Source organism: Saccostrea cucullata, unplaced genomic scaffold, assembly GCF_032062105.1.
Source record: "Saccostrea cucullata isolate Sc308-1 unplaced genomic scaffold, CSIRO_AGI_Scuc_v1 ctg481, whole genome shotgun sequence".
NCBI lineage: Eukaryota > Metazoa > Mollusca > Bivalvia > Ostreida > Ostreidae > Saccostrea > Saccostrea cuccullata.
The window spans coordinates 140,931-165,614 of record NW_026925239.1 but is presented as its reverse complement, the minus strand read 5'-3'; the positions used below and the strand labels follow the sequence as shown (position 1 = coordinate 165,614).

Here is a 24,684-nt window from a genome sequence, read left to right as displayed (position 1 = left end):
TGGTATGCTTCTTAAAAATGTCACTTTCATAATCTTTTTATGCCCAAATAACATGAAAAAGTAAGTTAAAAGTAATTTGAGCTGCATGTTGATTGTCTAGGAGGCCGCCATTACCGATGTTATTTTTAACGTTCACTCATAGCTATGTCTTTTGACACATGCACCTTATCTGCCAGACAAAGTAATAAATCATTTTTTTATATGAAATACAATAAAATAAATATTAATTTTAGGTTTAAAATAACTTAATAAAATGCTGTGTAATGAAAGGAAGCCAATGTTGTGACACACGTGCGCTGGTCAAATGATAATTACCTATCAACACCCCTCGTAATTTAAAAAGCAATGTTTTTACAGTTACAGCACTGATTATTTACTGCCATGTTAATTGCTGTGATCATTTTGTTTGTTAAAAATTGGGGGTCGGTTTATGACCTGTCGTATGTGTGAGCATGGTGAGCATGTGTTGATTACGGCACTTAAACAATTAAACACTTGTTAAATGTAATTTTATCTTATACATAAATATTGAGAGTTGAGAAATGAAATATAAATTATGCTAAAACTTTTAATAAAAGTGGTATCATTTAGAAAATAAGATATCCTCTTAAGAAGAGGAAAATCGTAGTCTTCTTAAAGAAATAAATACTTTGATGTTTCAATTTCGTTTCCTGTTAAAATATTGTAAGATAATTTTAAGCATGATTATCATTAAATATGACAACTGATAAAACTTTCGACAATATCTCTTGCTTTGTTGAAATAAAATTATTTCATCTAAGAGTATGGCGTCGCATAATTTCAAAAACACCGTAACTATTCTTTTAAAAAAATCTGTTAATACTTTTACGCAACATTATCTTGTGCTTTGTTGAAATAAATGAATAAATAATTTTCTCCAATGTTTGTCAGGATAAGAGAAAGTTATAAAGTGTGTATTTTAAAAAAAGTGTGTTCAGTAAATTTTTGACACCTAATCCTCGCGCCGATTTTCGTAACAAATTACCGTGATTTTCATAGTTCAAAATCGCTTGGTAAATTTTTCTGTTGCGTAAAACAACATACAATGCAATGTCACATTTTTTGCTTAGGTCTTTTTCTACATTTTTTTTTCTTGTTTGTTGAATGTCTGATAATGACATTAGCTTGCACTGTGTGATATAAACACTAACATCCTACAAATGTATCATTTGTATGAACTACAAATGTAACAATTACATTAAAAACAATTTAACAAATGTTGAACATTTTACTCATCTTTGCAAGCAACTTTTAAAACAACCTTGTTTCTATAAATATATAATTATTTAAAATCAATCAATTTGGCAGAGGAATTAGCAAATTATGTAACACTGCAACAAACAATATTATAACCAAACAAACTGCAAAGTTTTATAAAAAAAAATTTTTATAAACAACTTATGATCTACTTGACTGAAGAAAATTTTTCTTAAATCATTCTCATTAAATAACAATTCCAGTTTTCTTTACTGCTTAAAAATATAAAAAGTTACTCAAAATAAACAAAATAAATTCAGATCCTTTCTATTTCTTTAAGCCTCTGTTGCGTGTGATGCTTCACCAGTACTTGGCCATAAGATGGTGTTCTCTTAGTTTTTCTTGACTTTTCTGGCCCTGATGCCGTTCTCGGTGGCAGTGTTCTGATCAGCCTCTGGCAGTGAGCTTATATCCTCATCTGAAGCTACATAACAATAACAATATTCAATAAACACACAAAAAAAGACAGATTTTTTTTATTTTGTTATTTCAAAGTAAAGTTCAGTTTGCTGAAAATTGAAAATCAAGGCTTTTTATGCTAATTTCATTTGCTTAGGTCAGTTGGAAATTGTTCTTCGTGTAGTTTGTCTTAGTAAAAATTCTCATTAGTATCAGAATCCCTAAGTAGACTAACCCTTAGATTTGGTTTTCTTGGGAGACCTAAGCTTTCTGGAAGCAGCTCCCCGTTCCCTCATTCTTCGGAGATGGAAGTTAATAAAGTTCCACATCATCCAGGCCTGCAGGAGACACACGGCAGCCAGACAGTTTATCCTACAAACATAAAAGAAATTCAATACATCTGATCAATCAAATTAATATATACATTTTATAAATGTTCTAAAATTGTCCTTTAAAATGAAAATGATAGTAAAAAAAGACATAAACAAAAACAATTTATCATCAATTGTACAACACTTCACATTGATCTGATGGATATTATGTTGGTTTTGTGTAATACAAAGAAGATAATGTTTGATTTTGAATACTACCTAATCATTTGAGTATTGTAATTTCCTGTCGCTACATCAATATTGGGTTGGTTGGTCTGCTCTAAACCATACCTGCAAAAATGGACAAAGATTGTATTACAATGGAACTAAGATCCATAACTTTGTCCAAAAATAACTCAATCGTACCCAAAACAGAACTTGACCTAGTAATGTTATGATAAATGAGTATACCAAATTTCATTTCAATATGTACAACCTCTGCAAAGAAAATGAACAGAAACTGATGGACCAACAGACAGCAACAAAGCAATATGCCCTCCCTTCTTTGAAGGAGGGCATAAAAAATATTTCAACTATCATTAATTTATTCTGTTTTAATGTTTGTTTTGCTGAACTTACCAAAAGGTTAAGACAGACAAGGTAATAGTTCCCAGTCTAACTAGCACAAACAGAGCATTGAAAACCATAAATCTACAAAGAAAGATTCAGTCATAATCTCTGTATTACAGATGCGTATAATTACTTCATAAAAAATAATCTAGATTTGATACTTTTTAAATCCACATTAATTTTGACACTAGATGCTTCATCTCTATAAATAAACACCACTGGAACTTCCACTATTAGAATTTATTTACAAAAATGTAAGTGTATTTAGACCTTAATATTTTGTTTTTCAAGCAATTAACAAATGCAAATAAATGGATAATTCTTAAGATTATCATGTCTTAATGAGATAGGATTGTACATGTGCAGAACTCTTACTTTTTTGCTTTTTGATTCCCCAAACACTTATTAGCTTTTATAGACTTTGATACATACCCATGATTGGCTAAGTCAGTTTTCTCAGCAAAGTACAAAAGACGAGCGAGGTGGAAGACAAATTCTACTGTGTAGTGAAGTACTATCATACAAAGGGCTACTCTGTTGAAACTAAAATGGGACAAAAAATGGCATGAAGTAGCACAAAATATTCAAATGAGAAACATAATTTTATATACTTTCTGTAGAAAGAAAATAGCTCTTCAGAGCCAAGGTTTCTTCTGATTTACCAGACTTAAAATAAATGTTATCTGACTACAACTAAATGTGTAAGTTAAATTTACAAAATCCTATAAATAAAATTCTGGAAATCCAGATTAATACTTACTTTAAGAAGAAAGCTCCAGATATGAATACAAGGTAAAGAACTGCGTACTGAATTCTTGATGACATCTCGTCCTGTTTATGACAAAGGAAAATGTTATTTTGTATTAAAAAAAATCGTAATGTAGTGAAAAATGATCCATGCTGAGTATTTCTTTCAGTCAAACAAATCTTCAGTTAAATGTAACCCAGCAGTATCATTTCAATCAAGATACACTGACATGTGGGAAAAACTATAATCAGAAGAGCTAATTCTAGTCTTTGCAGTTAGTGAGCTCATTTATGATTTTAGTCGACTGTATATCAGAGGCCTGTTCAACAGAGGGAATGTTTGCAAGCGCTCGCCAATATTCCTTATACCTCCAACAGAAATGTTTGTGAATGCTCACTCTGTTGAACAGGCCTCAGCTGACATCAACCAACATTTGTGGAAAGAACTTTTTTGCCTGCATGGCACAGTGGTCAGTGCTCCAAGTCACACTTGCTCTTAGGTCATTTGCTTTAAAGTAAAAAAAAAATACATTTTGTAAATAAAACTTGATAACTTAAATTAGGATATGTATTATGTCTTTATTATATCAAAGATTACTTATTACTGCATATGTACTGTGACTATAAAATTTTGCTAGGTTGAAAAATATAGTTTTATTGAAATTACATGTACATGTACCCTTAGTACAGAAGAACAGAAGTAAATCTGATTACAGAAATAAAATTTTATCAAATGAAAATACGAGCTTGACAGCTGTTGAGACAGGACTTTGCATGCTGTTTGTCATGTTTACTTACTACTACGTACCTAACCCATTACCCAGTCATTATAAATGCCGCCAAAACACTCTTTATTAGCATGATTCGTTGTGATATGCAAGTAATTGACCAAATACTTCAATAACAAGGTCGGATCTTAGAAAGTTTACGAAGTTTGGATGCCATTCTATTATTTATACACGTCTCTGGTTCTATCAAACTTTGTACAGCATGCTGCCATAACATTACGTGATCTAATTCCATGCGACGCTTTGTAAAGTGTATTTAAGTATATGTCTTAAAACATTTTCTTGAGCAATGCCTCTATTAAAAATGGACCCAAAATTATGGGTGTTTTCATTTTTGGTCGCAAAATCAATTATTTGGTCGCATATGCGACCATTTTAGTCGCAACTTGGAGCACTGGTGGTTAGAGCATTTGCTTTAAAGTAGCAGTGTAAAGATTCAGTTTTATTGTCACAGGATTGAATGCACTGTGTGACATGGTGATCTCACCTGTGGAAGAGACCGAATAAACTGAGGTCCTAGCAATGCATCTTTTACCCAAATTATGGGTATAATTCCCAGCTGAAAAGATATACAATTACCCTGTATAAAAGGATCAATTAAGTCTTCCCTTCCTTTCAGAGCCTTACCTTCTTCACTTTCTGGAAATAAAGCTCAGGGAAACAATGGATCCAGTAGGAAATTTGCATGATGAAGAAAAACTTCACAATGAACCTGTGAACAATAAAAGTTTATTTTTAAACATTTTCAGTCGTGTATAAACAACCAATTTACATTCTTATCTTAATTTCTTGCAGTAAATATTTTTAATATTGATTCTCTTATTTTTTTCCTGTATACCAAAACAATTACACAGAAGAGTTTTTTTTTTTTACCAACTACTGCAAAAAGCAGACTTACGACAGCTCACTATGTGGGTAATTTTCCCAAAGCTGGTTAATATTCACAAAACCTTCCTGCAAAGCCAAAAGTCAAAATATTTAGCAACAATGAAGTAATAATGCAGAAAACTGGGTTCTCACTTACATTAAATACATACAAGTAATTAGAATGTCTCTATACACACCTTGATGATGATGTCAGCGCCCCACACAGCAGAAGCTCCATAAAACGCCAGTAACTGTCCAGACTCATTAAACTTGCTGTGCTTTACTTTAGACAAATGCATTTTCCTGTTCAGTTTCTGTATAATTAAAACAAAAAAAAAATGATATGAGACTATTTCCTTCCATACACTGATGTAAATCAACTTCTTCAAACAGTGGTCTATTGAAAGAAAAGTTATGAGGTACATGCTGGACATAAATTTATTTCCATTGTAAGCATATGCGCTGAGCTTTAATATCAAATTAAAGGTTACTTTAACTCAGCTAATTAAACCCTTCAAAAAAAAAACTTCTTTTGTTTTCAGTCTCACTTTTACAGAAGAAATATATGTTTAAAAAGTGAGACTAAGATTGAAATTGTGCTTGTCTAAGTTTTATGACCAGAGAATCTGAAGTGAAATTTGCCACCCTATATTACAAATAATGACAATACTCTAAACAGTCTTCCTACAGATGTGATTTACTTCCTATGATACTGTGTATGTGATTGAGACACTTACATCCAGAATGTACTCCTGGATGACTGCGTGGACCACGATACAGATGAGGAGGTAGAAGAAGACACAGAAGAGGTCCTTCAGTCCCACCATGTAGCTGGTCACCTCCTCCCCAGTGTCTGTTAAAAATACAAACAGAAATCAATTTCAAGGCTTAGTTTGAACTCTTGAACAAAATGACTATATGTATTGTATTTCTAGGCATATGCTTTTAATTAGATTCCTAACCTAGCTTACAAGTAGTAAAAATCACCCTTTGACATAAGAGTGATGCTAAATCTCAGGAAAAGTAAGGAATATTGAATTCCTCAATTATATTTTAGAAAAACTAAATATATCATTTAATAAATTATAGAAATTTAGTTCCATTGTAAGATTAACTTTTCTGATTTATATAAATTAAAAGAATATATTGCAAAACAGTAATAGACATCAGATGCACAATTTTAGCTCTAAAAAAACAATAATAATCAATGTACCATCAGGAATGGAAATACTATAGTAAAGTACATGTATAGACTTAAAATAACCTACCATTATTAGTTTTAGTGACATTGTTCTGTAGTGTCACAAAGAGAGATGCCACTGGAGCTGTTGCCTGAAAAATAATTTCGTTCAAAATAAAATTTTATTCAAATCATGGTATAAAGATAATATTCTAAAATTTCTATTTGTGTAGTTCTATTTGGAAACTATTTTCCATTCAAAATATAAATGAATATATATAAAACATGCCTTTATATATTAGGAGCTTGTAATACAATTAGAAACACTATTTTTGAGACAATATGCCAAAGCATAGATGTATTTTGTAATTTTGCAAAAATTACCAGATACACTGGTTTTAACCATGTTAATTTTATTGTCCTGTCTGATTTCAATCAAGCTAAATGTCTGTGTATGCCATTTAATTTATTTATTTCCTTTAAAAACTATGCAGACAGATCTTTCACATTTAAAATCCCTGCCACGTCATTCTCATATAATTATCTACTTTCACGTTCATTTATCTATAATTACATTACAGCATCTTTTAAAAATCATGCTTTATACAAAAATTCAGTAAAGGTTATTTGAAAACTCCAATATTTGCATCGATAGTGAAACGAAGTGATAAACATATGGTACAGCCACGCACTGTCACAATATTACGATACCTGAAACATTAGTCCTATGACAAAAACCATGGCCACACATGACACAATGTCTGCGTGATTCTGGATGAAAAACTCATGACTGAACACCGGAGGGTTCTTTGTGCTTCTTGGTCTTCGCATTCCCATCTTCTCAGCAGCTTGACTCGTGAAGTCGATGTGGCGATAAAAGGCCGGCGTTATGAAAGGAAGTTGACGGCGTTATTCCCACAATGCATTGCTATACTTGTTGTCAAATGTCACGTGATAGGGTTTCGTGTCATTTTTAAAAGTTTCAGTGCCTAAAGTTATAGATACATGACCCATAACTCAAACGTGTGATTTGATCATATCTAAAATGATATCAGTAATTCATTACAATACTCTCATTCATGAAATGGATAACACGGAAGTAAATGTTTTCATCGTCCAATCAAAAACCTCGTGGCTAATATTATTTGGGCGGGAAAATTTTGATGAAGAACTAGTAAACATAAATGTAACTTTCAAGAACACGTGTCATCAAAAGGTATTTAACACACAAGTATGTGCAATTTAGAGTTTGTTCTAGTTAATGGTAAAACCTGAGTTAAAGCCCATAGAATAGGCATCAGAAATAATTAAGGGGGATGTACGGCCACCTTTAGTGCTGTGAGAACAAAATGTAAACATATCTTCAAATGGCTAAAATACATCATATTTTGATCAAATTTTAAGTCCTTATGATAAAGATACAATAAATATGCATAACTCAATGCATGTTGTGCATATATAATCTATACTTTTGCAGAAAAATGCTTTTGATATGCTCCTTAGAACTGCGCAGCTACAGAATTCAGCAGAGCCTTAAAAAATTCAAAAAAATATGCAAACTGTGCATCAATGTTCTCTCTACAACCATTTGTTGAGAAAATGTCAAATTTTGCACTTTTAAATGATAATTTCAAGTTCAAAACAAGGTATCGTTGTCTTCAAAAAGAGTTTAAAGAACCATGAAAGTAGTTCATGCATAGCAGCACGTGGTCTATTTTTAGCACAGAATTTTGTTTTCCAGACCTCTTCTTAATATGGAGGGACATAACAATCTTTAAATGTAGAAGAGAATTACAGTTGCAAAATATTTCAAATAGTATGAACACTTTTAAAAGAGGAAATGTGTTATAGTATGGCTTGAAGTAATTTATTTAGTATTATTATCGAACAGTTGTTAAATAATGTACTTATTGATATCAAAGAAAAAAATCTTAAACTCTTTGATTCCAGGTAAGGAAAATGTGCACCATCAAAGTTAAGAATTAAGAGTTTGTAAGTTTGCCACAGATAACATATAATATATATCAAAATTTTAATTATCACCAATGAAACACAAAGAAATTAAACACATAAAATCGATATGAATGACCTTGATTTAGTACCTACTTGTACGAGGGGTGATCAAAAAGTTCGCGAACTATCTCTATATCTACAAAACCACAATTCAGATTAGAAACAAATTTGGTGCACACATAGCCAAACACAAGTTCTATAAAATAGCATATGCTGAATAAAGTTTTGCTCATAATGACGTCATTATGCAGGTACTTGTGACGAAAAATGGTTGCCTCAGTGGAACTCGTTTAACAAACGACTAAAATATTTATGATATATCTTAAAAATGCCTTTGAAGTAGCATATAAGAATTTGTTCATAGTTTATTAAGACAAATGACTTCCTACAAATTCAATCAATGATTGGATAGATCGTTTTAGTGAAGGAAGGCAGATGGTTAAATATGATACTTGTTATATTGCCCAGTGATATATTAGCAAGTTTGAAAAGGGATGTGTTTTTAATTAAGCAATATATGCTATCAAAGACCTCCAATTTACACTTTGAAAAATACTTGAATATTTCAACAATAATATAACTATCAAATACCTAAGATATATCGTTTACTTTTTGATCTACCCTCGTATACTCTGTCAAATAAACATTTACAATTTTGATTTTAGCGGAGCAACATTTGAAAAGGAATGAAATCATTCAGAGTGGGTTAGGAGATTTAATAATATTTTTCTATTTGCCCTTTTTGAAAAAATTACAATTTTACAGAGTAAAGAAAAAAATCAACATTAATAAATATTTTATACCATCTTTAAAATGACGTTTGGTGGTCCTCCCAACTCAGGGAAAAATTATTGGGTCCGTATTTATAGGTGAGAAAAAAATTTCTAAAATTTTAAACATATTCGTTGACGGAAGAAAAAAAAAACATGTAATGGGATGTAAAAAAAAATGAGTCGGGCCATTTCTATGCAGTAGATCGGGAGAGAGGGCAACCAAATATTTTTATAACAAATTGTCTTATAAGGCTAGTACATTTTACATTTTCCATCACATACTTAGTAATGCAAAATTTTTTAATCTTTGGCATTATTTTGAAAAACAAACATAGGATTTTTTTTTGAGGGGGGGGGGGGGGTAGCCTCTCATTTTTTTTTTGTGTGATAGACATAGCATATGCAATGGACTTTTCTTCGCAAACATTGTGCTTGCTTCTAAATTTCAAAGAAACAACTCAGTATATTTTATCAAGCTTCGTATGTTCAATGAGCGAGAGCTTACAATGTTGTCAACATAATGAGACATGATGCGTTTTTATGTCCAAACATTACTCCATACAATGTGTGGTTCATTGCAAACAATCTAGCTATTTATGTGAGGTGCCTGAAGGAAATCCTATAACTGCCTATTTTTTCTATCTAAGTGCTAAACAAAATAGACACATGTACCAACTTTTCGAATGTAAGACATGTAATTACAATTTGTTTTTCATGCACCGCATATTGTTTAACATTTTCAAATTAAATGCTAAGCATCCTCCTTGCAGTGCCCCATTTGAAAATAACTTCTATCGCCACAAAAAAAGACCCGCCGTAATCACATATATTTAGGACATGTTTTATCTTTTTTCTTGAGTTTTAATGAAACCAACAAATCATCAAGACTTGTTCCATGAAAAATTAAATATAATCATGGTAATAAACTCATCTATCCACAGCAGATATATGCACATGCCAACCACGTGCTCAGTGGAATGATATTATCGAGGAAACTCGAGCTGTAAACAGAACAGTTTTTCCCGATTTGCTGGAGTGTAGGGCTGGATCAATATATCGGTAATCGGTATATATCGATATTTATTAGCAATACGATAACCGATACAGAGATGGCGTATTGCTTGATTATTTCAACGTTTAATTAAGAGAAAGAAAAACGTGAAAGTGACTAATATTACGAACGACTTATCTAAAATCGGTTAAACGCATGTAAACATGTCAAAAGTGTAGGGTCGCTACGTAAAAGTCAGCAGCAAAAAGGCAAAATGTAATTATATTTGTCAACAAGAAGTCGCAAGTTCTGGCGGAAAACGAGCCTATATATTATTACCCATCTCAGACGGCATCGCAACATTGACCTGTTTGCTACTGTGAAACTTGGAGGCAATTCCGGTAGGTAAAATGGCGCGTCGAAAAAAAAGTCATGGAATGTAAACCGATAATAAGACATCAATCAGAATTTTTAAGTCATATTTTATTTGAACTCAAAGCAATTTGGTAAAATATTTTATTTGCCATTACTTCCACGAATACGACGTCAAGTGAAGTATCAACACAGTCAACCAGGTCAATGTTGTGATGTCGTCTGAGGCTTCAGATATTATCGAGGAAACTCGAGCTGTAAACAGAACAGTTTTTCCCGATTTGCTGGAGTGTAGGGCTGGATCAATATATCGGTAATCGGTATATATCGATATTTATTAGCAATACGATAACCGATACAGAGATGCCTGCGTATTGCTTGATTATTTCAACGTTTAATTAAGAGAAAGAAAAACGTGAAAGTGACTAATATTACGAACGACTTATCTAAAATCGGTTAAACGCATGTAAACATGTCAAAAGTGTAGGGTCGCTACGTAAAAGTCAGCAGCAAAAAGGCAAAATGTAATTATATTTGTCAACAAGAAGTCGCAAGTTCTGGCGGAACAACGAGCCTATATATTATTACCCATCTCAGACGGCATCGCAACATTGACCTGTTTGCTACTGTGAAACTTGGAGGCAATTCCGGTAGGTAAAATGGCGCGTCTCATGGAATGTAAACCGATAATAAGACATCAATCAGAATTTTTAAGTCATATTTTATTTGAACTCAAAGCAATTTGGTAAAATATTTTATTTGCCATTACTTCCACGAATACGACGTCAAGTGAAGTATCAACACAGTCAACCAGGTCAATGTTGTGATGTCGTCTGAGGCTTCAGATCGAGTATTTAGCACCAGTGGCAACATATTTACATGCACAAGGGCTTGTCTGAAACATATGTGGATCGATGCCTTAATTTTTCTGAAGAAAAATATGGGCAAATAACATTAATCTGTCATACACTTGTCCAAAGAGAATTAAAAAAAAAACAAGGATTTAAAATGTTTTATTATTGTAAATTCATGCTTTAATAAAAAAAACACTATCACCTCTTTAAAACAACATGCAAACAATAGTGTATTCTCATTTGTATGTATCGGCAATATGTATCCCATATCGCACCTCTGTATTGCAATATGTATTGTATCGAAAAATTTCTTTCAATACCCAGCCCTACTGGAGTGGGGTTAAAATCGCTTTTTTTTCATTAATCAGACGATGCAATGCAACAAATAAAAGTAGTAAGTAATATAACCTAATGATTATTACTTAGTAATTTCTTGTCTTGATGTTATTATGGTCGCATTTATTATAAAACCAATGCTATTCGAACTCTGTGTGACAGAGGAATGGCGGACGAAATAAACACATGGCCTCAGGAAGACACCCATATGAAAAATCAAATTTTCAAGAATTATGGATAATGACAAGAAAAACGCGAAACAAATGGTTGTAGCCATATTATCAATGAATCAAACTAACATTATATTCAATGCATTTTTCATCTCGTGAATGCTGTAGCTGCGCAGTTCTAACATGATTAATTTCCTCCTAATTAAAACAAAATAAACTTAATTATTAACTGATTTTGGTCTCTAATAGTAGGTAATTAGTGCATTAGCACTTTGAGTAACTTTGGGCTAGTTTAGTAGAGTATTCTTGGTATTTCTTATTTTACACCAGACTAGATCCAATATGGCTTGTACATCCCCCTTAAAGGGGCTAAACCAACAAAAAACGTTCAAGTGGGGGGGGGGGGGGCTAAATTTCAATGCCTATTTTATTGATATGCCTATCTTTGCTAAAGAATGAAGGGGGGGAGGGTCCTAAGCTCTTTTAACCTCTCCACGTTCTAACACCTTTAGATATGCACCCATGACCCTTCAGTTCAGGTGATCTGCAAGCAGCAATTGCATGCATATTACATATTTAAGATCATGTAGATGCATGAGTGTCAAGTTAAATAATTATACATGTATTTATGATTATCAGCATGATCAGTGTAGCAGTTAGTGTGAAATAAATCATGTTTTTCAGGCTTTTTCACATCAGAACCTGGGCCAATACGAAAACTGGAAATATATATATCGCCTCCAACTTGGGGCGGCATTCTAGGGTCAATATTTTCTATACTTGCAAACTGAACTTATAATGTCACAGTAAGTAAAAGTAAAATGCTTTTAGTACTCACCAAAATTGTTCTTCATGATGGTTGTTTGTAAGATGTTTTGGACTATATAAATCTCTCACTAAAAAGAAACTTTATTTACATACACTAGCGAAGATAATCAGTGTTTTCCCCAAGAATAGACAGCCGGCCAAGTTGACTGCTTCAAACGACAAAAATGCTGCTTTAAAATAAAAAATTGTACTTAGGCCCACATATATTTTGATCATAAACCTATAAGGCCCTAACCTGTTACAACTGATCTCTAACCCTTTACTTTGAAATAAAGGGAAAACATTGATAATGAGTAGAACAAATCTTGACCTATTCAAATGGATATTGTAAGACAGAAGAGCAGAAATTTTCATGCCCAGTCCTTCGAAGAAGGGAGGGCATATTGCTTTGCTGTTGTCGGTCGGTCAGTCCACCATCATGCAGTTTCTGTTTATTTTCTTTGCAGAGGTTGTACATATTGAAATGAAATTTGGTATACAGATTTATCATAAAAATATCTAGGTTAATTTCTGTTTTCAAATTTGGGTAAGATTGAGCCATTTTTGACAGAGTTATGCCCCTTGGACCTAGAAAATTCCAATTATTTGGGGATCATGGGGCATAAGTGTTTTATAACATCTCTTGTAACTCTTTTTAAATATCTACAACTGAAGAACAGCATTGTTGCCCTTAGGCATCTTTGTTTAAATATTTACATATTATCATATATTCTATGAAATGACTATGCAGCTAACTTTTCTCTGTGTCAAAATTTCATGTATACATTTATACACATTGTTTTTTGTATTTACTTTATACTAATATTAATGCATCATGTTATTTGTACATTGTAGTAATTTTTTTTTCATCAGGTCTACTATGCATGGATTATCTGCCATTAGCTTCATATGAAACAGAATTGGACAAAAAAAATTGACCACTGGAATTCATACTTGGATTGAAGTACCATGGAGAACTGACCAGCAAGAACAACTAAGCACATCTCTGAAAGAGAGACTGAAAATCATGATCAGTTGATACTAAATATTTGATTTGCGTAAGTACATCATGTTCATTGTTCAAACACATAACTGATTTTTTGAGAATTTTAGGGTGAACCATATCTGCATAATTTGCAAGCCTTTGACATTTTCATAATGTTAACCTATTGTCAAGTGTGTTGCAAATGCTGAGGGTAACATTATACATTTATTGACTGAGTTCTAGGGCAACATGCGTTTTGTTGGACCCAAGAACCAAACTGCCTGCCTGAGGATGTTAGGCAATATGCTAAAGTAACCCTATATACGCAATTACAAACACCGTTCTTTCTTTCTGGCCCAGGCTGACTCCCCGCTCTACTGGCTGTCCCAGACATGTCCTGTCTGTTCGGCATCCATGTGTAGAAGAGAACTGTGCAACTATCCTGCCATCTGATGTAATACAGATAATAATTCATATCACGAAACAGTCGCGCAGATACTACACTCCCCCCTGTTTTCTTTGAAGTCTACTACAAGAAAGAGGGCCCGTAACCATCTTCAACGTTGGAACGCTAGCCAGGGGATAGAGGTGCAACACTGATATCTTCAATGGCCAAATCTTAGAAGGACTCTTCCAACATCTCTACTCCCAACCCCTGGTTTACCAAGTGTACTTCTTGGATGGGCCAGAGGTGCCACACTGCCTAATTCCCTCACTAGGGGAGGTACTGATGTACACAGGTCAGCTTCAACTTCTGTCAAGGTCACTCCATCTTTGTGGTCTCACCCCCCAGAGTAAGGGTGCCTGGGCTTTCCAGGCATGGAGAACATTGAGTCCTTCAATGGAGCAACATGGAGTTCTATCTGCTGCTCTTGCTGACCAATACACAAGAGATATGCCCAACTATAAATCCTTCCAACTTGGAGTTTATTCCAGTCTGCCTCTTTGTCACATCTTTCTGGATCGGGGGCTTATGCTCCAGCTGGCCATACTAGGGCTAGGACAATACTGAACTTAGCCAACCGATACATATCACGATACCTTAGGTGCGATACGATACATATCACGATACATTTAATACCAAATAAAACTAAATAATTTTTTAGAACATTTAATTTGGAACATAACAGTGTATGAAAATAAACTAATTCACAAATGAACTCGACTTGCTGCAATTGGGTTTTGTTAATTTAACATTATCTGGTGTGTCTGACACCATTTTGATGCTTATATTTTGAATTCTGTATCACCAAGACATTTGTACTTTTTTCAGTTTGTTTAAACATCTTGGTGATCGATACAGACTAAAGGAGTAAAAATTTCAAATTCTAAAGCCTGGACATTTTTGGGATTTTAAAAAAAAGTGCAGTCAGGTATCATGATACTAAATTAGATGAATCGATCCATAGATCATCAAAAGGAATACTGTGATGCATTGGTGCACCGATGGATCGTCCCACTACTAGGTCATACACCCTGATTGACAATATGCTGACTTTGGTCTCAGTATCCACCACTGCTTTAACCTCCATGCCTTGCATGCACAGGCCAACAGTGAAGCCTTTCAATTGGCAACTGCTCAGTGGATATAAAGGGCTCCTTCCCCTCTTTCACATGTGACCAGGGATGGGCATGATTACTCATCACTGCAGGTGACATCAGAACTACATAGGTCTATCCTCCCCAGGTTATGGGGTTCATCACCAACCAAGGCTGGTACAAGCAGCACCAGAGTGGGGGAGTTACACATGCACTCCACTTCTCTTCTATTGTATAAAACACTTCCTCCTCAACCAAGCAAAACTCTGATCTCTTAGCCTGCTTCACTTGCCCTGGCACTGCATACACCAGTAGGGAACACTGATCCCTAGCTCCTTGGAATCTAACCTAGGGAACATCTTTTTAGAGGCCCCTTTCATCCTGCCCCTCTGCTCATCAGTAGCCACTGTTCTCCCTGTAGCGTGGGTGGAGCAATCTCTACAGAAGTGCCCCACCTCTTCACACTTGAAACATACAGCAAACTTCCGGTCCCACTCCATCCATCTAGAGAGCCTGGTAAAATTCCTCTGATGTTTCTGAAGGAGGCAGCTTCTCTCTGCCTTATCACCTCCTTAATCTACCCTAGCCTGCTCTGGAGGACTTTAAGCTCCTCTCCAACAGCCATGTTTTTCCATCCTAGGATTACCCTGCCTCAGGTCTTGAGTAGAATCCAGCTTCTGCACTCCCTCAAATGTGTTATGCTCCTGTTTATACATGGCTTCTGTTTTATGGGTAAAGAATGCATGGTGAACATGTTGTGAACACAGCCAGCTCAGTGATAACGTTATGAACGTGAGGTGACAATTCCTTGCACACCTTGAAAACTTCATAGGAGCGCAGTCAATCACCAAGCGATCTCCATGGGAATGCGGCATGCTGTGAAGATGCTGCAGAAACACTTTGATTGCTGTAATATACTGCTTTAAAAAAAATAGGTGGACTTTAATGCCAAGAAAAAAGCTGTATATTGAAATTTTTATGAATTGTTATATTTCTTTCGGATCCATAATATTTAGATAACCTATATCTTAATCTTGCCCATCGTCTCAAGTCACGGTCCAGAGTCCGCATATATAGCTCTCTCCTACCCGTGGCTGCTTGATCACAAAAAGTGTCGTAATCTTGAATATTTACGCCTCTCTATTGTGACGTCATATTCAGTTAGTGGCAAGTTTTGTTTCCATCGCAATTGAAATCAACAACTGACGTCAACAGTATACAAGAAATATTTCCTTTCCTGCGATTGGATATTGCAAGGTCGCGATAGAGTTCATCTTCCGACTATGCTTTACTCGCATTGGTCAAAATTTTAATGAGCTACGAAGAATTCTCTCCTCGTTCAACCACGGCCAGAATGGGAGAGGATCGTACAATTTGGCCGTGGTTTGCAACGATGAATCTTGCCTGGTTTTTTTTTTGCTACATATATGAATTTAAAATGCTCTTTTCAGCGAAACACAATATTGAAGGGATGGGGGCCAAAGATTTCTTGAATATCAATAGATAATTAGGGTCATGCTTTTTTAACCATCTTAATTCATATGTAATCGGCACGTTTGTTGGCTATATAATTTTTAAAAAACTGCAATTGTACAAAATAATGTACATCATATTAAAAGGAGATGAACCAACAATCATGCACTCATACTACTCTAAACTAGGGATGGGTATCGCCAAAAATTTCGTATCGCGATATATCACGATTTTTACTCAAAATATCATGATATTTTTACAATCAATTTTTACAATGGTTTTTAATGAATTGTCATTATTTTTCTTTAAAAGATGTTAGAAAACAAAATGTCACTTTTTTGAAATATTTATATACATAGAATTAATCATGTTTGGATGGTAAGATGTGTTCTTTTCACCTTTTACAACATTTTTTAGCCTTTCTATAATTGTAATTTGAAAGATTGAACAAATAAATGAATAATTTCTGGACCTTATAATATGTACCTAAATATACCGGTATTTAGGGCTCCGTATCACGATACGTATAACGGGACAAAAAATCACGATATACCGGTAAACCGATAAAATCGTACATCCCTACTCTAAACCAACTATTATTCGCAATTTGTCAGTTTGAAATCAATCCACAATGATTAGTTTTTGCCACTGAGGAAACATCGTTTGCCTGTCCAGTATAAAGAAAAATAAATGGCTATAAATATTAAGTATGAATATATATATTTTTTTGAATTAAAGACTAGATCATGAAACTTAAGGATATTTCTTGCACATGAATAACAGTTGGTTTACTGTTAATTTTACAAAAAACATTTTCAATACAGACTTGTCCCTCCATTTAATTGACCTGTTGAACAATTCATCATGTGATGCCCACATTGCATTCTAGAACGTCATCTTGATCTAACTCACATCTTAGAGTGGGTTTGGTTGGTTTGGCATTTACCGGAATACCCTGGTGATAAATGTCATATTTTGGCATGTCCTCACAATGTTTTTCAGGGATACTTTTAATTTCATATAATAAACATGGCTGTTAAATAGATACACATATCAACAAAATTTCTAAAGAGAAAGAGGGGGAGGGACGGGGGAGAGAGAGATCAACTGATGCTGATCAATAGCCCCGCCTCCTATTGATAATGTCAATGATTATTTGACCTAAAATCCTTGTCAAATACAATTTAAAATCCGGATGGCAACACCAATGTATATATAGTTTTTTCAATTTTTATCACCGGTATTAGTAATAAACAACTTGGTTACGAGTGATTATTTTGACAGAACAAATGATCTTACCTAATATAGTCTTGTATAGGTAGCTCTTCCTATTGCTTGTAAAATATTTTGTATTTTAATGAAGTAACATATACATAGTTTATTTACATCCTAGTAATTAAAGGATTCGCAAAAAGATCCAAAATATTAATTGCGTTAAGTCTGTTTATTCTTTGCCAGAGAGAGAGAGAGTTACCTTTGATAACCATTTACTGATTTCAATGATTCTTATATTCTCACTTGGTAGAAAATAAAAAAAAAAAAAAAGATCCATGCTTGGTTTTATAATTACTCCTTTATTTGGGAACCATACTTCATTGCATGCATGATCAAAATTTTACCCAGCAAAACCCAATGATCGAGATTATGAAGTTGTGCAAGACAATAATAGGCAATTTAAAAATATATACCGTATTATATATACCTTAATGTAAATTTGTAAGTTTTCAAAAAATGCATCTACATGTAATAAGATTTATGGCAATTAATTAAACTATATATTTTTATTTCTTTTGTAATTAACTTTGGTTACTGTCAATTTTTTCAGATATATATTGCATGCATGCACATTGCCCACAGTTAGAAAAATAAAATTACTACATACAAGGTTATGAAGTCTTTATTTTTCAAATTTATTAAATAGTATTTCTAATCCATATGGAAAACATGGTAAAGTTGTTTATATACACAGCAAACTTGTATAGTGTTTAAAGCTGTTTAAAAATCAATGAACCGCACAGAACCACATGTAGATTTTACCTGTACATTGAAGGAACATTTTTTTAAAGTACTAAATATACATTAATTCTCAAAGTACTTCAAATTCATTTAATTGGACTTTTTAATGACTACATATGTGCACCCTTAAGTATCCCCACAGCCAAGCCCCTGTGTTGGGCCCCATTCTTATTACATTAATTTCCTGTGTTCACATCTCAGACTATAACATTACCCCTGGCCAATAGCTGAGAAATCACTATGGCAATGAGGACGAAACTCCGCCCCCATTGTTCGCTGTTGTATACAATCCTGTTCTATAAATAAACAGAATTATCTGCCTGTGAAAGGTTCAAGGCTGTTTGACTGCATCTAATTTTACCACATGGTTCAACTCCAGGGAAAATGGTGGACATTTGTTTAGGAAAATTGTAGACACTAAAAGAAGAAGGCAGTAGATTGAAATTTAACAGGTTTAAGTGAGAAGACTGCACTGTGCAGGTGATTTTAATTGTGTCTGTGTACACTAACTTATGTGAGATATTTAATTAGAGTTAAGTTCCTGTAGTTGGCATGTGTTAATGCTTAATTTAATTTCTCTGAATTGAGACTGCATATGCATCTTTTTCTAAAATGCTTATTTGATATAAATATGTTACCGTAGAACTATATTCATTTTCCACCATAATGCCCGCGAAGAAATTTCATTGTAAAACTTAAATATATATTTATGCACACAGTTATAATTCATATATTTTATAATTGCTAAAGTAAGTATGAATGATATGTTATTTGTTAGAGTGAAATAGTCAGTGAACTTCAGAATTAGATGTGCTGTGTACCCTCTTGTTACCTGTTATGTGCAATATTCGGCACTTATTGCCATATTGAGCAGCGTCAGGGATCATTTTCGTGCCAGCACCTACTGTGACACGGGACCTCAGTTTATACAGTCTCATCCGAAAGACGGGTCTCCATGTCCCGCAGTGGAATTCGAACACGCTTCATAAGGATCAACTCCTCATACTTCGAGACTCTAGTGCAGATGCTCTAACCACTAGCTGCGCCACATGGGCGACAGATAGAGACAGATAAGGATATGAGTTGGTCACATGAACACACCCTATGAAACTGAAGAGTTTTATTAATTTGATCGTGAAAAATCTACCTGTGATGTTTAAAAATGGTATTTTATTACTTATACATGTATGTACACCTGTGACTATATCGTGATATATATCTGTTCGATTTTATTAGAATTATGTGCTATATCCAGTGGATTGCACCATGGTATATACTCCTATTGCTAAGATTATAAAATTCATCATCTGTTCTAAATTTTATATAAGGTAGTAGAAAGCAATTTGTTGCATGGCAAAACAAGTGTTTTAATGCAAAATTACATGTATTGTCATAACCATATATTCAGTAGAGGTGTAACAATACGGCGAAACATCGACCGTATTGATTGCAAGGTCTCATGATGCGCATATGGTATCATCGCCATATATGTATCGTGATACAGTAAAAGGTAATTTTATTGTCTTTTTTGACAATTCTACATGCAAACTAAGAAATGTAAATTTTTCAAAATGATTTAAAACAAGGTAGCAACGAAAAAATAAAATACAATTATGCTTAAGACAATAAATCCACCTACAAATAACTGGTAAGGGGTCTCAAGATATTTTTTTTTCTATATATTTGGAGGTTAGAAAGCAAGAATATGTAAAGACATAACTTATTTTAATTGTTGACGGCTTTATCATGATACACATTCTATTGCATGACCATATCGTGATATGTATCGTATTGTTAGGTAGCTTGCAATACTCAGGCCTAAATTATTCAGAGTAGGAAACTTTGATAAACTTTATAATTTGATTGATGAAAAGAAACTTAGTGCTTTGATGGTGATCATCTAGCTGAGAATGATATGAAATTGTGTCCAGTCCATTTGTTCATTGAGAGACTTGCGGTTGATTTTATACCCCAGGGAGAACATTTCCCTCATTATAAGATGTTAATTGCCAGCTACAGGTGACTCCATCCATGCCAAAATCAGACTCCTAAAGCTGCAGGGATGAAGGCTTCTTTATCTTGTTAGCCCCTACTGTGACACAAGGCCTCTCAAAGGTTTTATCCAATAGTCATAAAACTCTACTCTCTTATGCGGAGTGTAAATGCAAGTAAATGCTTGGTTTTGAAAAGTTTCAAAGTTAGTTTGCTGCATGAGGTGTGACCGTGTCTTTCGGTAAAAGTATTTTTTCGTCGTTGATCGAGTTAGGGTTTGCTTCAGTTATTTATCTTGCTTATGTTCAAAATTGAACTAAGGCTCATTAATTTGTTTTATGCCTTGGAACTTGAGCTTGAAAGTTTTCATGCACAGAATATTAGGAGTAAGTAGTTAATGAACAGTGGTCGTGACATGCAAGATGGACAATTAATTAATTTTGTTTAAAGTATAAAATCATATTTACTCTCTTTTAGATAACTTAAACGTAAACATTTCAGCAGTATAGATTCTGTCATAATTTTTTTTTATCATCTAATACATTGTACTCAGAAATGTGATTTTCTATTGCCTCTTAAGAAGTGCGCTGATATTTTCTAATGATTAGTTTATTATATATGCATGAAAATAATGTACATTCATTTAAATGTGGTAATATGCACACATTATTACTGCTGAAATTCATTACTTTGGTATATTGGCATTGAAGGTACATAAAGGGAAGCTGTCAATTAAAAAGGTGTAACTGCAGTCATCTATGCATTTTGTTTTTCCTGTGATATACGTCAGGAGGATGGGTCCTGAAATTTTTCCATAGCCCCTAGGGAGGGTGGAGTATTGTCAACTCAAAAAAATACATGTATGTATTTTGAATGAAAAGAAAAATATCTGAGAAGGTTTCTCTTGGAATTTTTTTTTTACTTAATATGGATAATCCACTTAAGAGGGGGTTGAATTCCCTTCTAAGTAAGGAGAGTGTGAGAAAATTCTTGGATATCAGTGAAGATTTTCAATACTTTTAAGAAAGAATTAAAGTTAATTTAAGAAAATAAGTTCATCTTTATCTTTCGCCTATTCCAGTTAGATATTTTACTGATATCATTTTTTTTTAGATTTGAAGTTTTTTCAACTCGTTTGACTTTGATTTTATTTCGCCAAATAAATAACATTTTTCTCTTTAGTGCATGCGCATGGCATATAATGTCTAGTTTTCTTGCCTTATACATGTAAAATAGCGTAAAGAACTACAATGACTCATAAATTAACTTTTTTGTTCCAGATTTCCCCCATGGTAACCCCAGACGAGTGCCCTAGATAACCCAGGTGAGTGAATACAGCAGTATTTGTACAGAGGCCTGTGATCTTCATTATACACCTGTCAGGTGAAAATGAATAGGTGACATCTTGAGCACATCTTCAACTGCACAGGTTTTCATAGAATCATTTTAAATTATCCACTTCTGTATAGAGCTGAGGTTAATTTCGATCCATACATTTACATGCCTGGGATTAATAGACATTAATTAACATGAAAGGCACCAATGCTGCATACTTTCAGAATTGTTTGTATACACATATTATATATAAATTTGCACAAAGTGTTTAAACATTGTGGATAATTGTTAAGTGGTTCATTTGATTTATCAAGAAGAGGTTGTAAATTTGTTTAGTTATGTTCCTTGTACTGGAAGAATTTGTACAGTGGAGCCTGATTTATCCAGATGCTTTTGTTCCTTGTCAATTTGTCAGGATACCCGGTATATGAAGCGTCTGGATATCTGAATTACCAATTAAACAAGACAATGTAACAAATAAAAAATTCTATTCCAATAAAAAGTCGTCCGGATACTGAAGCATCCGGATATCTAGCATCCACTGTATATGCAATTATATTACAAATTTGTTATGCCTCCCTTCAAAGAAGGGGGGCGCATATTGCTTTGCTTCTGTCTGTCGGTCGGTATGTCAGTCTATCGTTCCATTTAGTTTCTGTTCATTTTCTTCACAACCGTTGCACATACTGAAATTAAATTTGGTATACAGATACATCAGGTGAATATCTAGGCCAAGTTCTGTTTTGGGTACGATTGTGCCATTTTTGACAGAATTATGCCCCTTGGACTTAGAAAAATTCCACTTATTTGCAGTTTCCATTCATTTTCTTCACAGAAGTTGCACATACTGAAATGAAATTTGGTATACAGATTTATCAGCTGAATATCTAGGTCAAGTTCTGTTTTGAGTATGATCATGCCATTTTTGAAACAGTTATGCCCCTTGGACTTGGAAAAATTCCAATTTGGAGGAGGGGGGCATAAGTGTTTTACAAACAACTCTTGTTAATTGTTATATTTGTAAGTTATTTGAAGCCCTCCTTCAAAGAAGGGAGGGCAAATTGATTTGATGCTGTCTGTCAATCAGTCTGTCTGTGAGTCCACCATCAGTTTTCGTTAATTTTCTTCACAGAGGTTGCATATATTGAGCTGAAATTTCGTATACAGATTTATCATAAAAAAATCTAGGTCAACTTGTAGTTTGGATATGATCAGGCCAATTTATACAGAGTTATGCCCCTTGGACTTAAAAAAAATTTCAATAATTTGCAGTTTCCGTTCATTTTCTTTGCAGAGGTTGCACATACTGAAATGAAATTTAGTGTAAAGATTTATCGTAAGAAAATCTTGTACAATTTTTGTTTTGAGTACAATCAGGCTGTTTTGGACAGAGTTATGCCTCTTGAACTTAGAAGAATTCCATTTATTTGGGGGAGGGGGCATACGTGTATTTCAGTCATCTCTTGTTAATCATTTAAGTGCCTAGCTGTGTCAAAAAAAGGAAAGATAATAAAAGAACTTGCATAGTGTACTTCCAAATTTTTGCTGTTTAGTTAAAATTCATGAATTTTGTTTATGACTGAATCCAGTGTTTAGCTCACCTCAACATAGTCCAGATGAGCTTATGCTAAATCCCCCGCATCGACATTAGCGTTGACATTCTGGTTACAGTTGGAGCAGGTCCATTCCAAAGTGACTGTAAGCCCTATGTGGACCAAACTTGCATAGATGGTACATCTAAGGATGGACACTTTCAGACTTGCTTTGGATGCTGGATCTGACCTATGTTTTCCAGATGAGAGACCAGCTTAAAGTTTTTTTATCAGGTCCATTACCAAGTAAGGTCCAACTCAGATCAAGTGTAGATGGTAGACTACTGATGGAGACATCCAGTACAGCTTCGAATGCTGAGTGTGACAGGCATTTTCCTGATAAGTCACCAGAATTAAGTTTTTAGACTAGCTCAAAAAATTTATGGCCTGTTATAATTAAACTTGCATGGATTATGATCCTCAGGATTGACACTTCCAGACTTACTCCATATGTTTGAACTGACAGAAACTTCTTGATAAGTGAATTGGTTCAAGATTTTGAAGCAGGTCTATTCTCAAGTAAATATGTATAAGTCGTAATTAAACCAAACTTGCATGGGTATTGATCTCCTATCAGCCCAGGGATGCTCCCAATTACTAAGGAAAAAATTGTTATATTTGCCTTACTTATAGATAACATTTGTTGAGGTCAGCTTCGTAATCTTTGATTTCCTATGTTTTTTGATTTCATGAATCCTGATAATTCACATTCAATTCAATCAGAGATGGTTTCATTTAAGTCCAGAATGAGTGGTTAAAAAATGTGTGTAAACGTTTTCATGTGATAATGGTTCAATTGTTTGTTTGTCATCCATTCAAAAATTTTCACTCATATTGAGATGGCATGCCACCACTAGGAGATGGAGACTGGTTATTTGGATGAAACAGTGTAAACCAAGGTCCCATGTCGCAAAAAAATCCTCCCTGCTCAATGGCCCTGAGTGCCGAGTATAGGACAAAATTTGCAGCTCTCCACCGGCAAGTGTTAGCGTCTCCATATGTCAGTGAAAAATTCTAGAGAGACGTTTAACAGTATACATTTAAGGAGTCACTGTCTAGTTAGTATAGTCATGATAGTAGGCCAGGGCATCAACTGTCCCTGGCATACTACACTAACTAGACAGTGATTCCTTATATTTCCATTTCGTTGTGAAATAAAATTGTAGATTTAGACTTTAAAAATGTAGACATAGATTTAAATTATACGAGGACTCCCATGTCAATTTCAATAGTCCT

General features: G+C 34.0%; 2 protein-coding genes across 4 annotated transcripts in view; one reads left to right on the top strand and one right to left on the bottom strand.

Moving 5' to 3' along the window:
• Positions 1-1,060: 1,060 nt before the first annotated feature.
• LOC134268415 (translocating chain-associated membrane protein 1-like) lies at positions 1,061-7,137 on the bottom strand. Its single transcript, XM_062750673.1, has 12 exons — positions 6,912-7,137; positions 6,289-6,352; positions 5,758-5,873; positions 5,218-5,334; positions 5,052-5,107; positions 4,781-4,865; positions 3,379-3,449; positions 3,051-3,161; positions 2,628-2,699; positions 2,268-2,339; positions 1,913-2,049; positions 1,061-1,702 (listed from the first exon to the last, which is right to left on the bottom strand). The coding sequence occupies exons 1-12, from the start codon at positions 7,035-7,037 to the stop codon at positions 1,611-1,613; spliced, it is 1,119 nt and encodes a 372-aa protein (XP_062606657.1). The 5' UTR covers positions 7,038-7,137; the 3' UTR covers positions 1,061-1,610.
• A 6,334-nt stretch (positions 7,138-13,471) lies between these two features.
• LOC134268412 (MYND-type zinc finger-containing chromatin reader Zmynd8-like) overlaps positions 13,472-24,684 on the top strand; it is a 30,258-nt gene continuing 19,045 nt past the window's right edge. For 2 of the 3 annotated variants that reach the window (XM_062750662.1, XM_062750659.1), the window contains exons 1-2: positions 18,851-19,009; positions 21,802-21,845. The gene's annotated coding sequence lies outside the window, so the exon portion shown is untranslated. Of the gene's footprint in view, positions 13,575-18,850; positions 19,010-21,801; positions 21,846-24,684 lie in introns of those variants that run through there. The other variant, XM_062750661.1, reaches the window with a different exon arrangement.

Coding starts and splice junctions, on each gene's coding strand:
- LOC134268415 (XM_062750673.1), bottom strand. CDS start 7,037: ATGGGAATGCGAAGACCAAGAAGCACAAAGAACCCTCCGGTGTTCAGT. Junction 2,340..2,627: donor TTGTCTGTCTTAACCTTTTG/GTAAGTTCAGCA, acceptor CCATTTTTGCAG/GTATGGTTTAGAGCAGACCA. Junction 2,050..2,267: donor TACAATACTCAAATGATTAG/GTAGTATTCAAA, acceptor TTATGTTTGTAG/GATAAACTGTCTGGCTGCCG.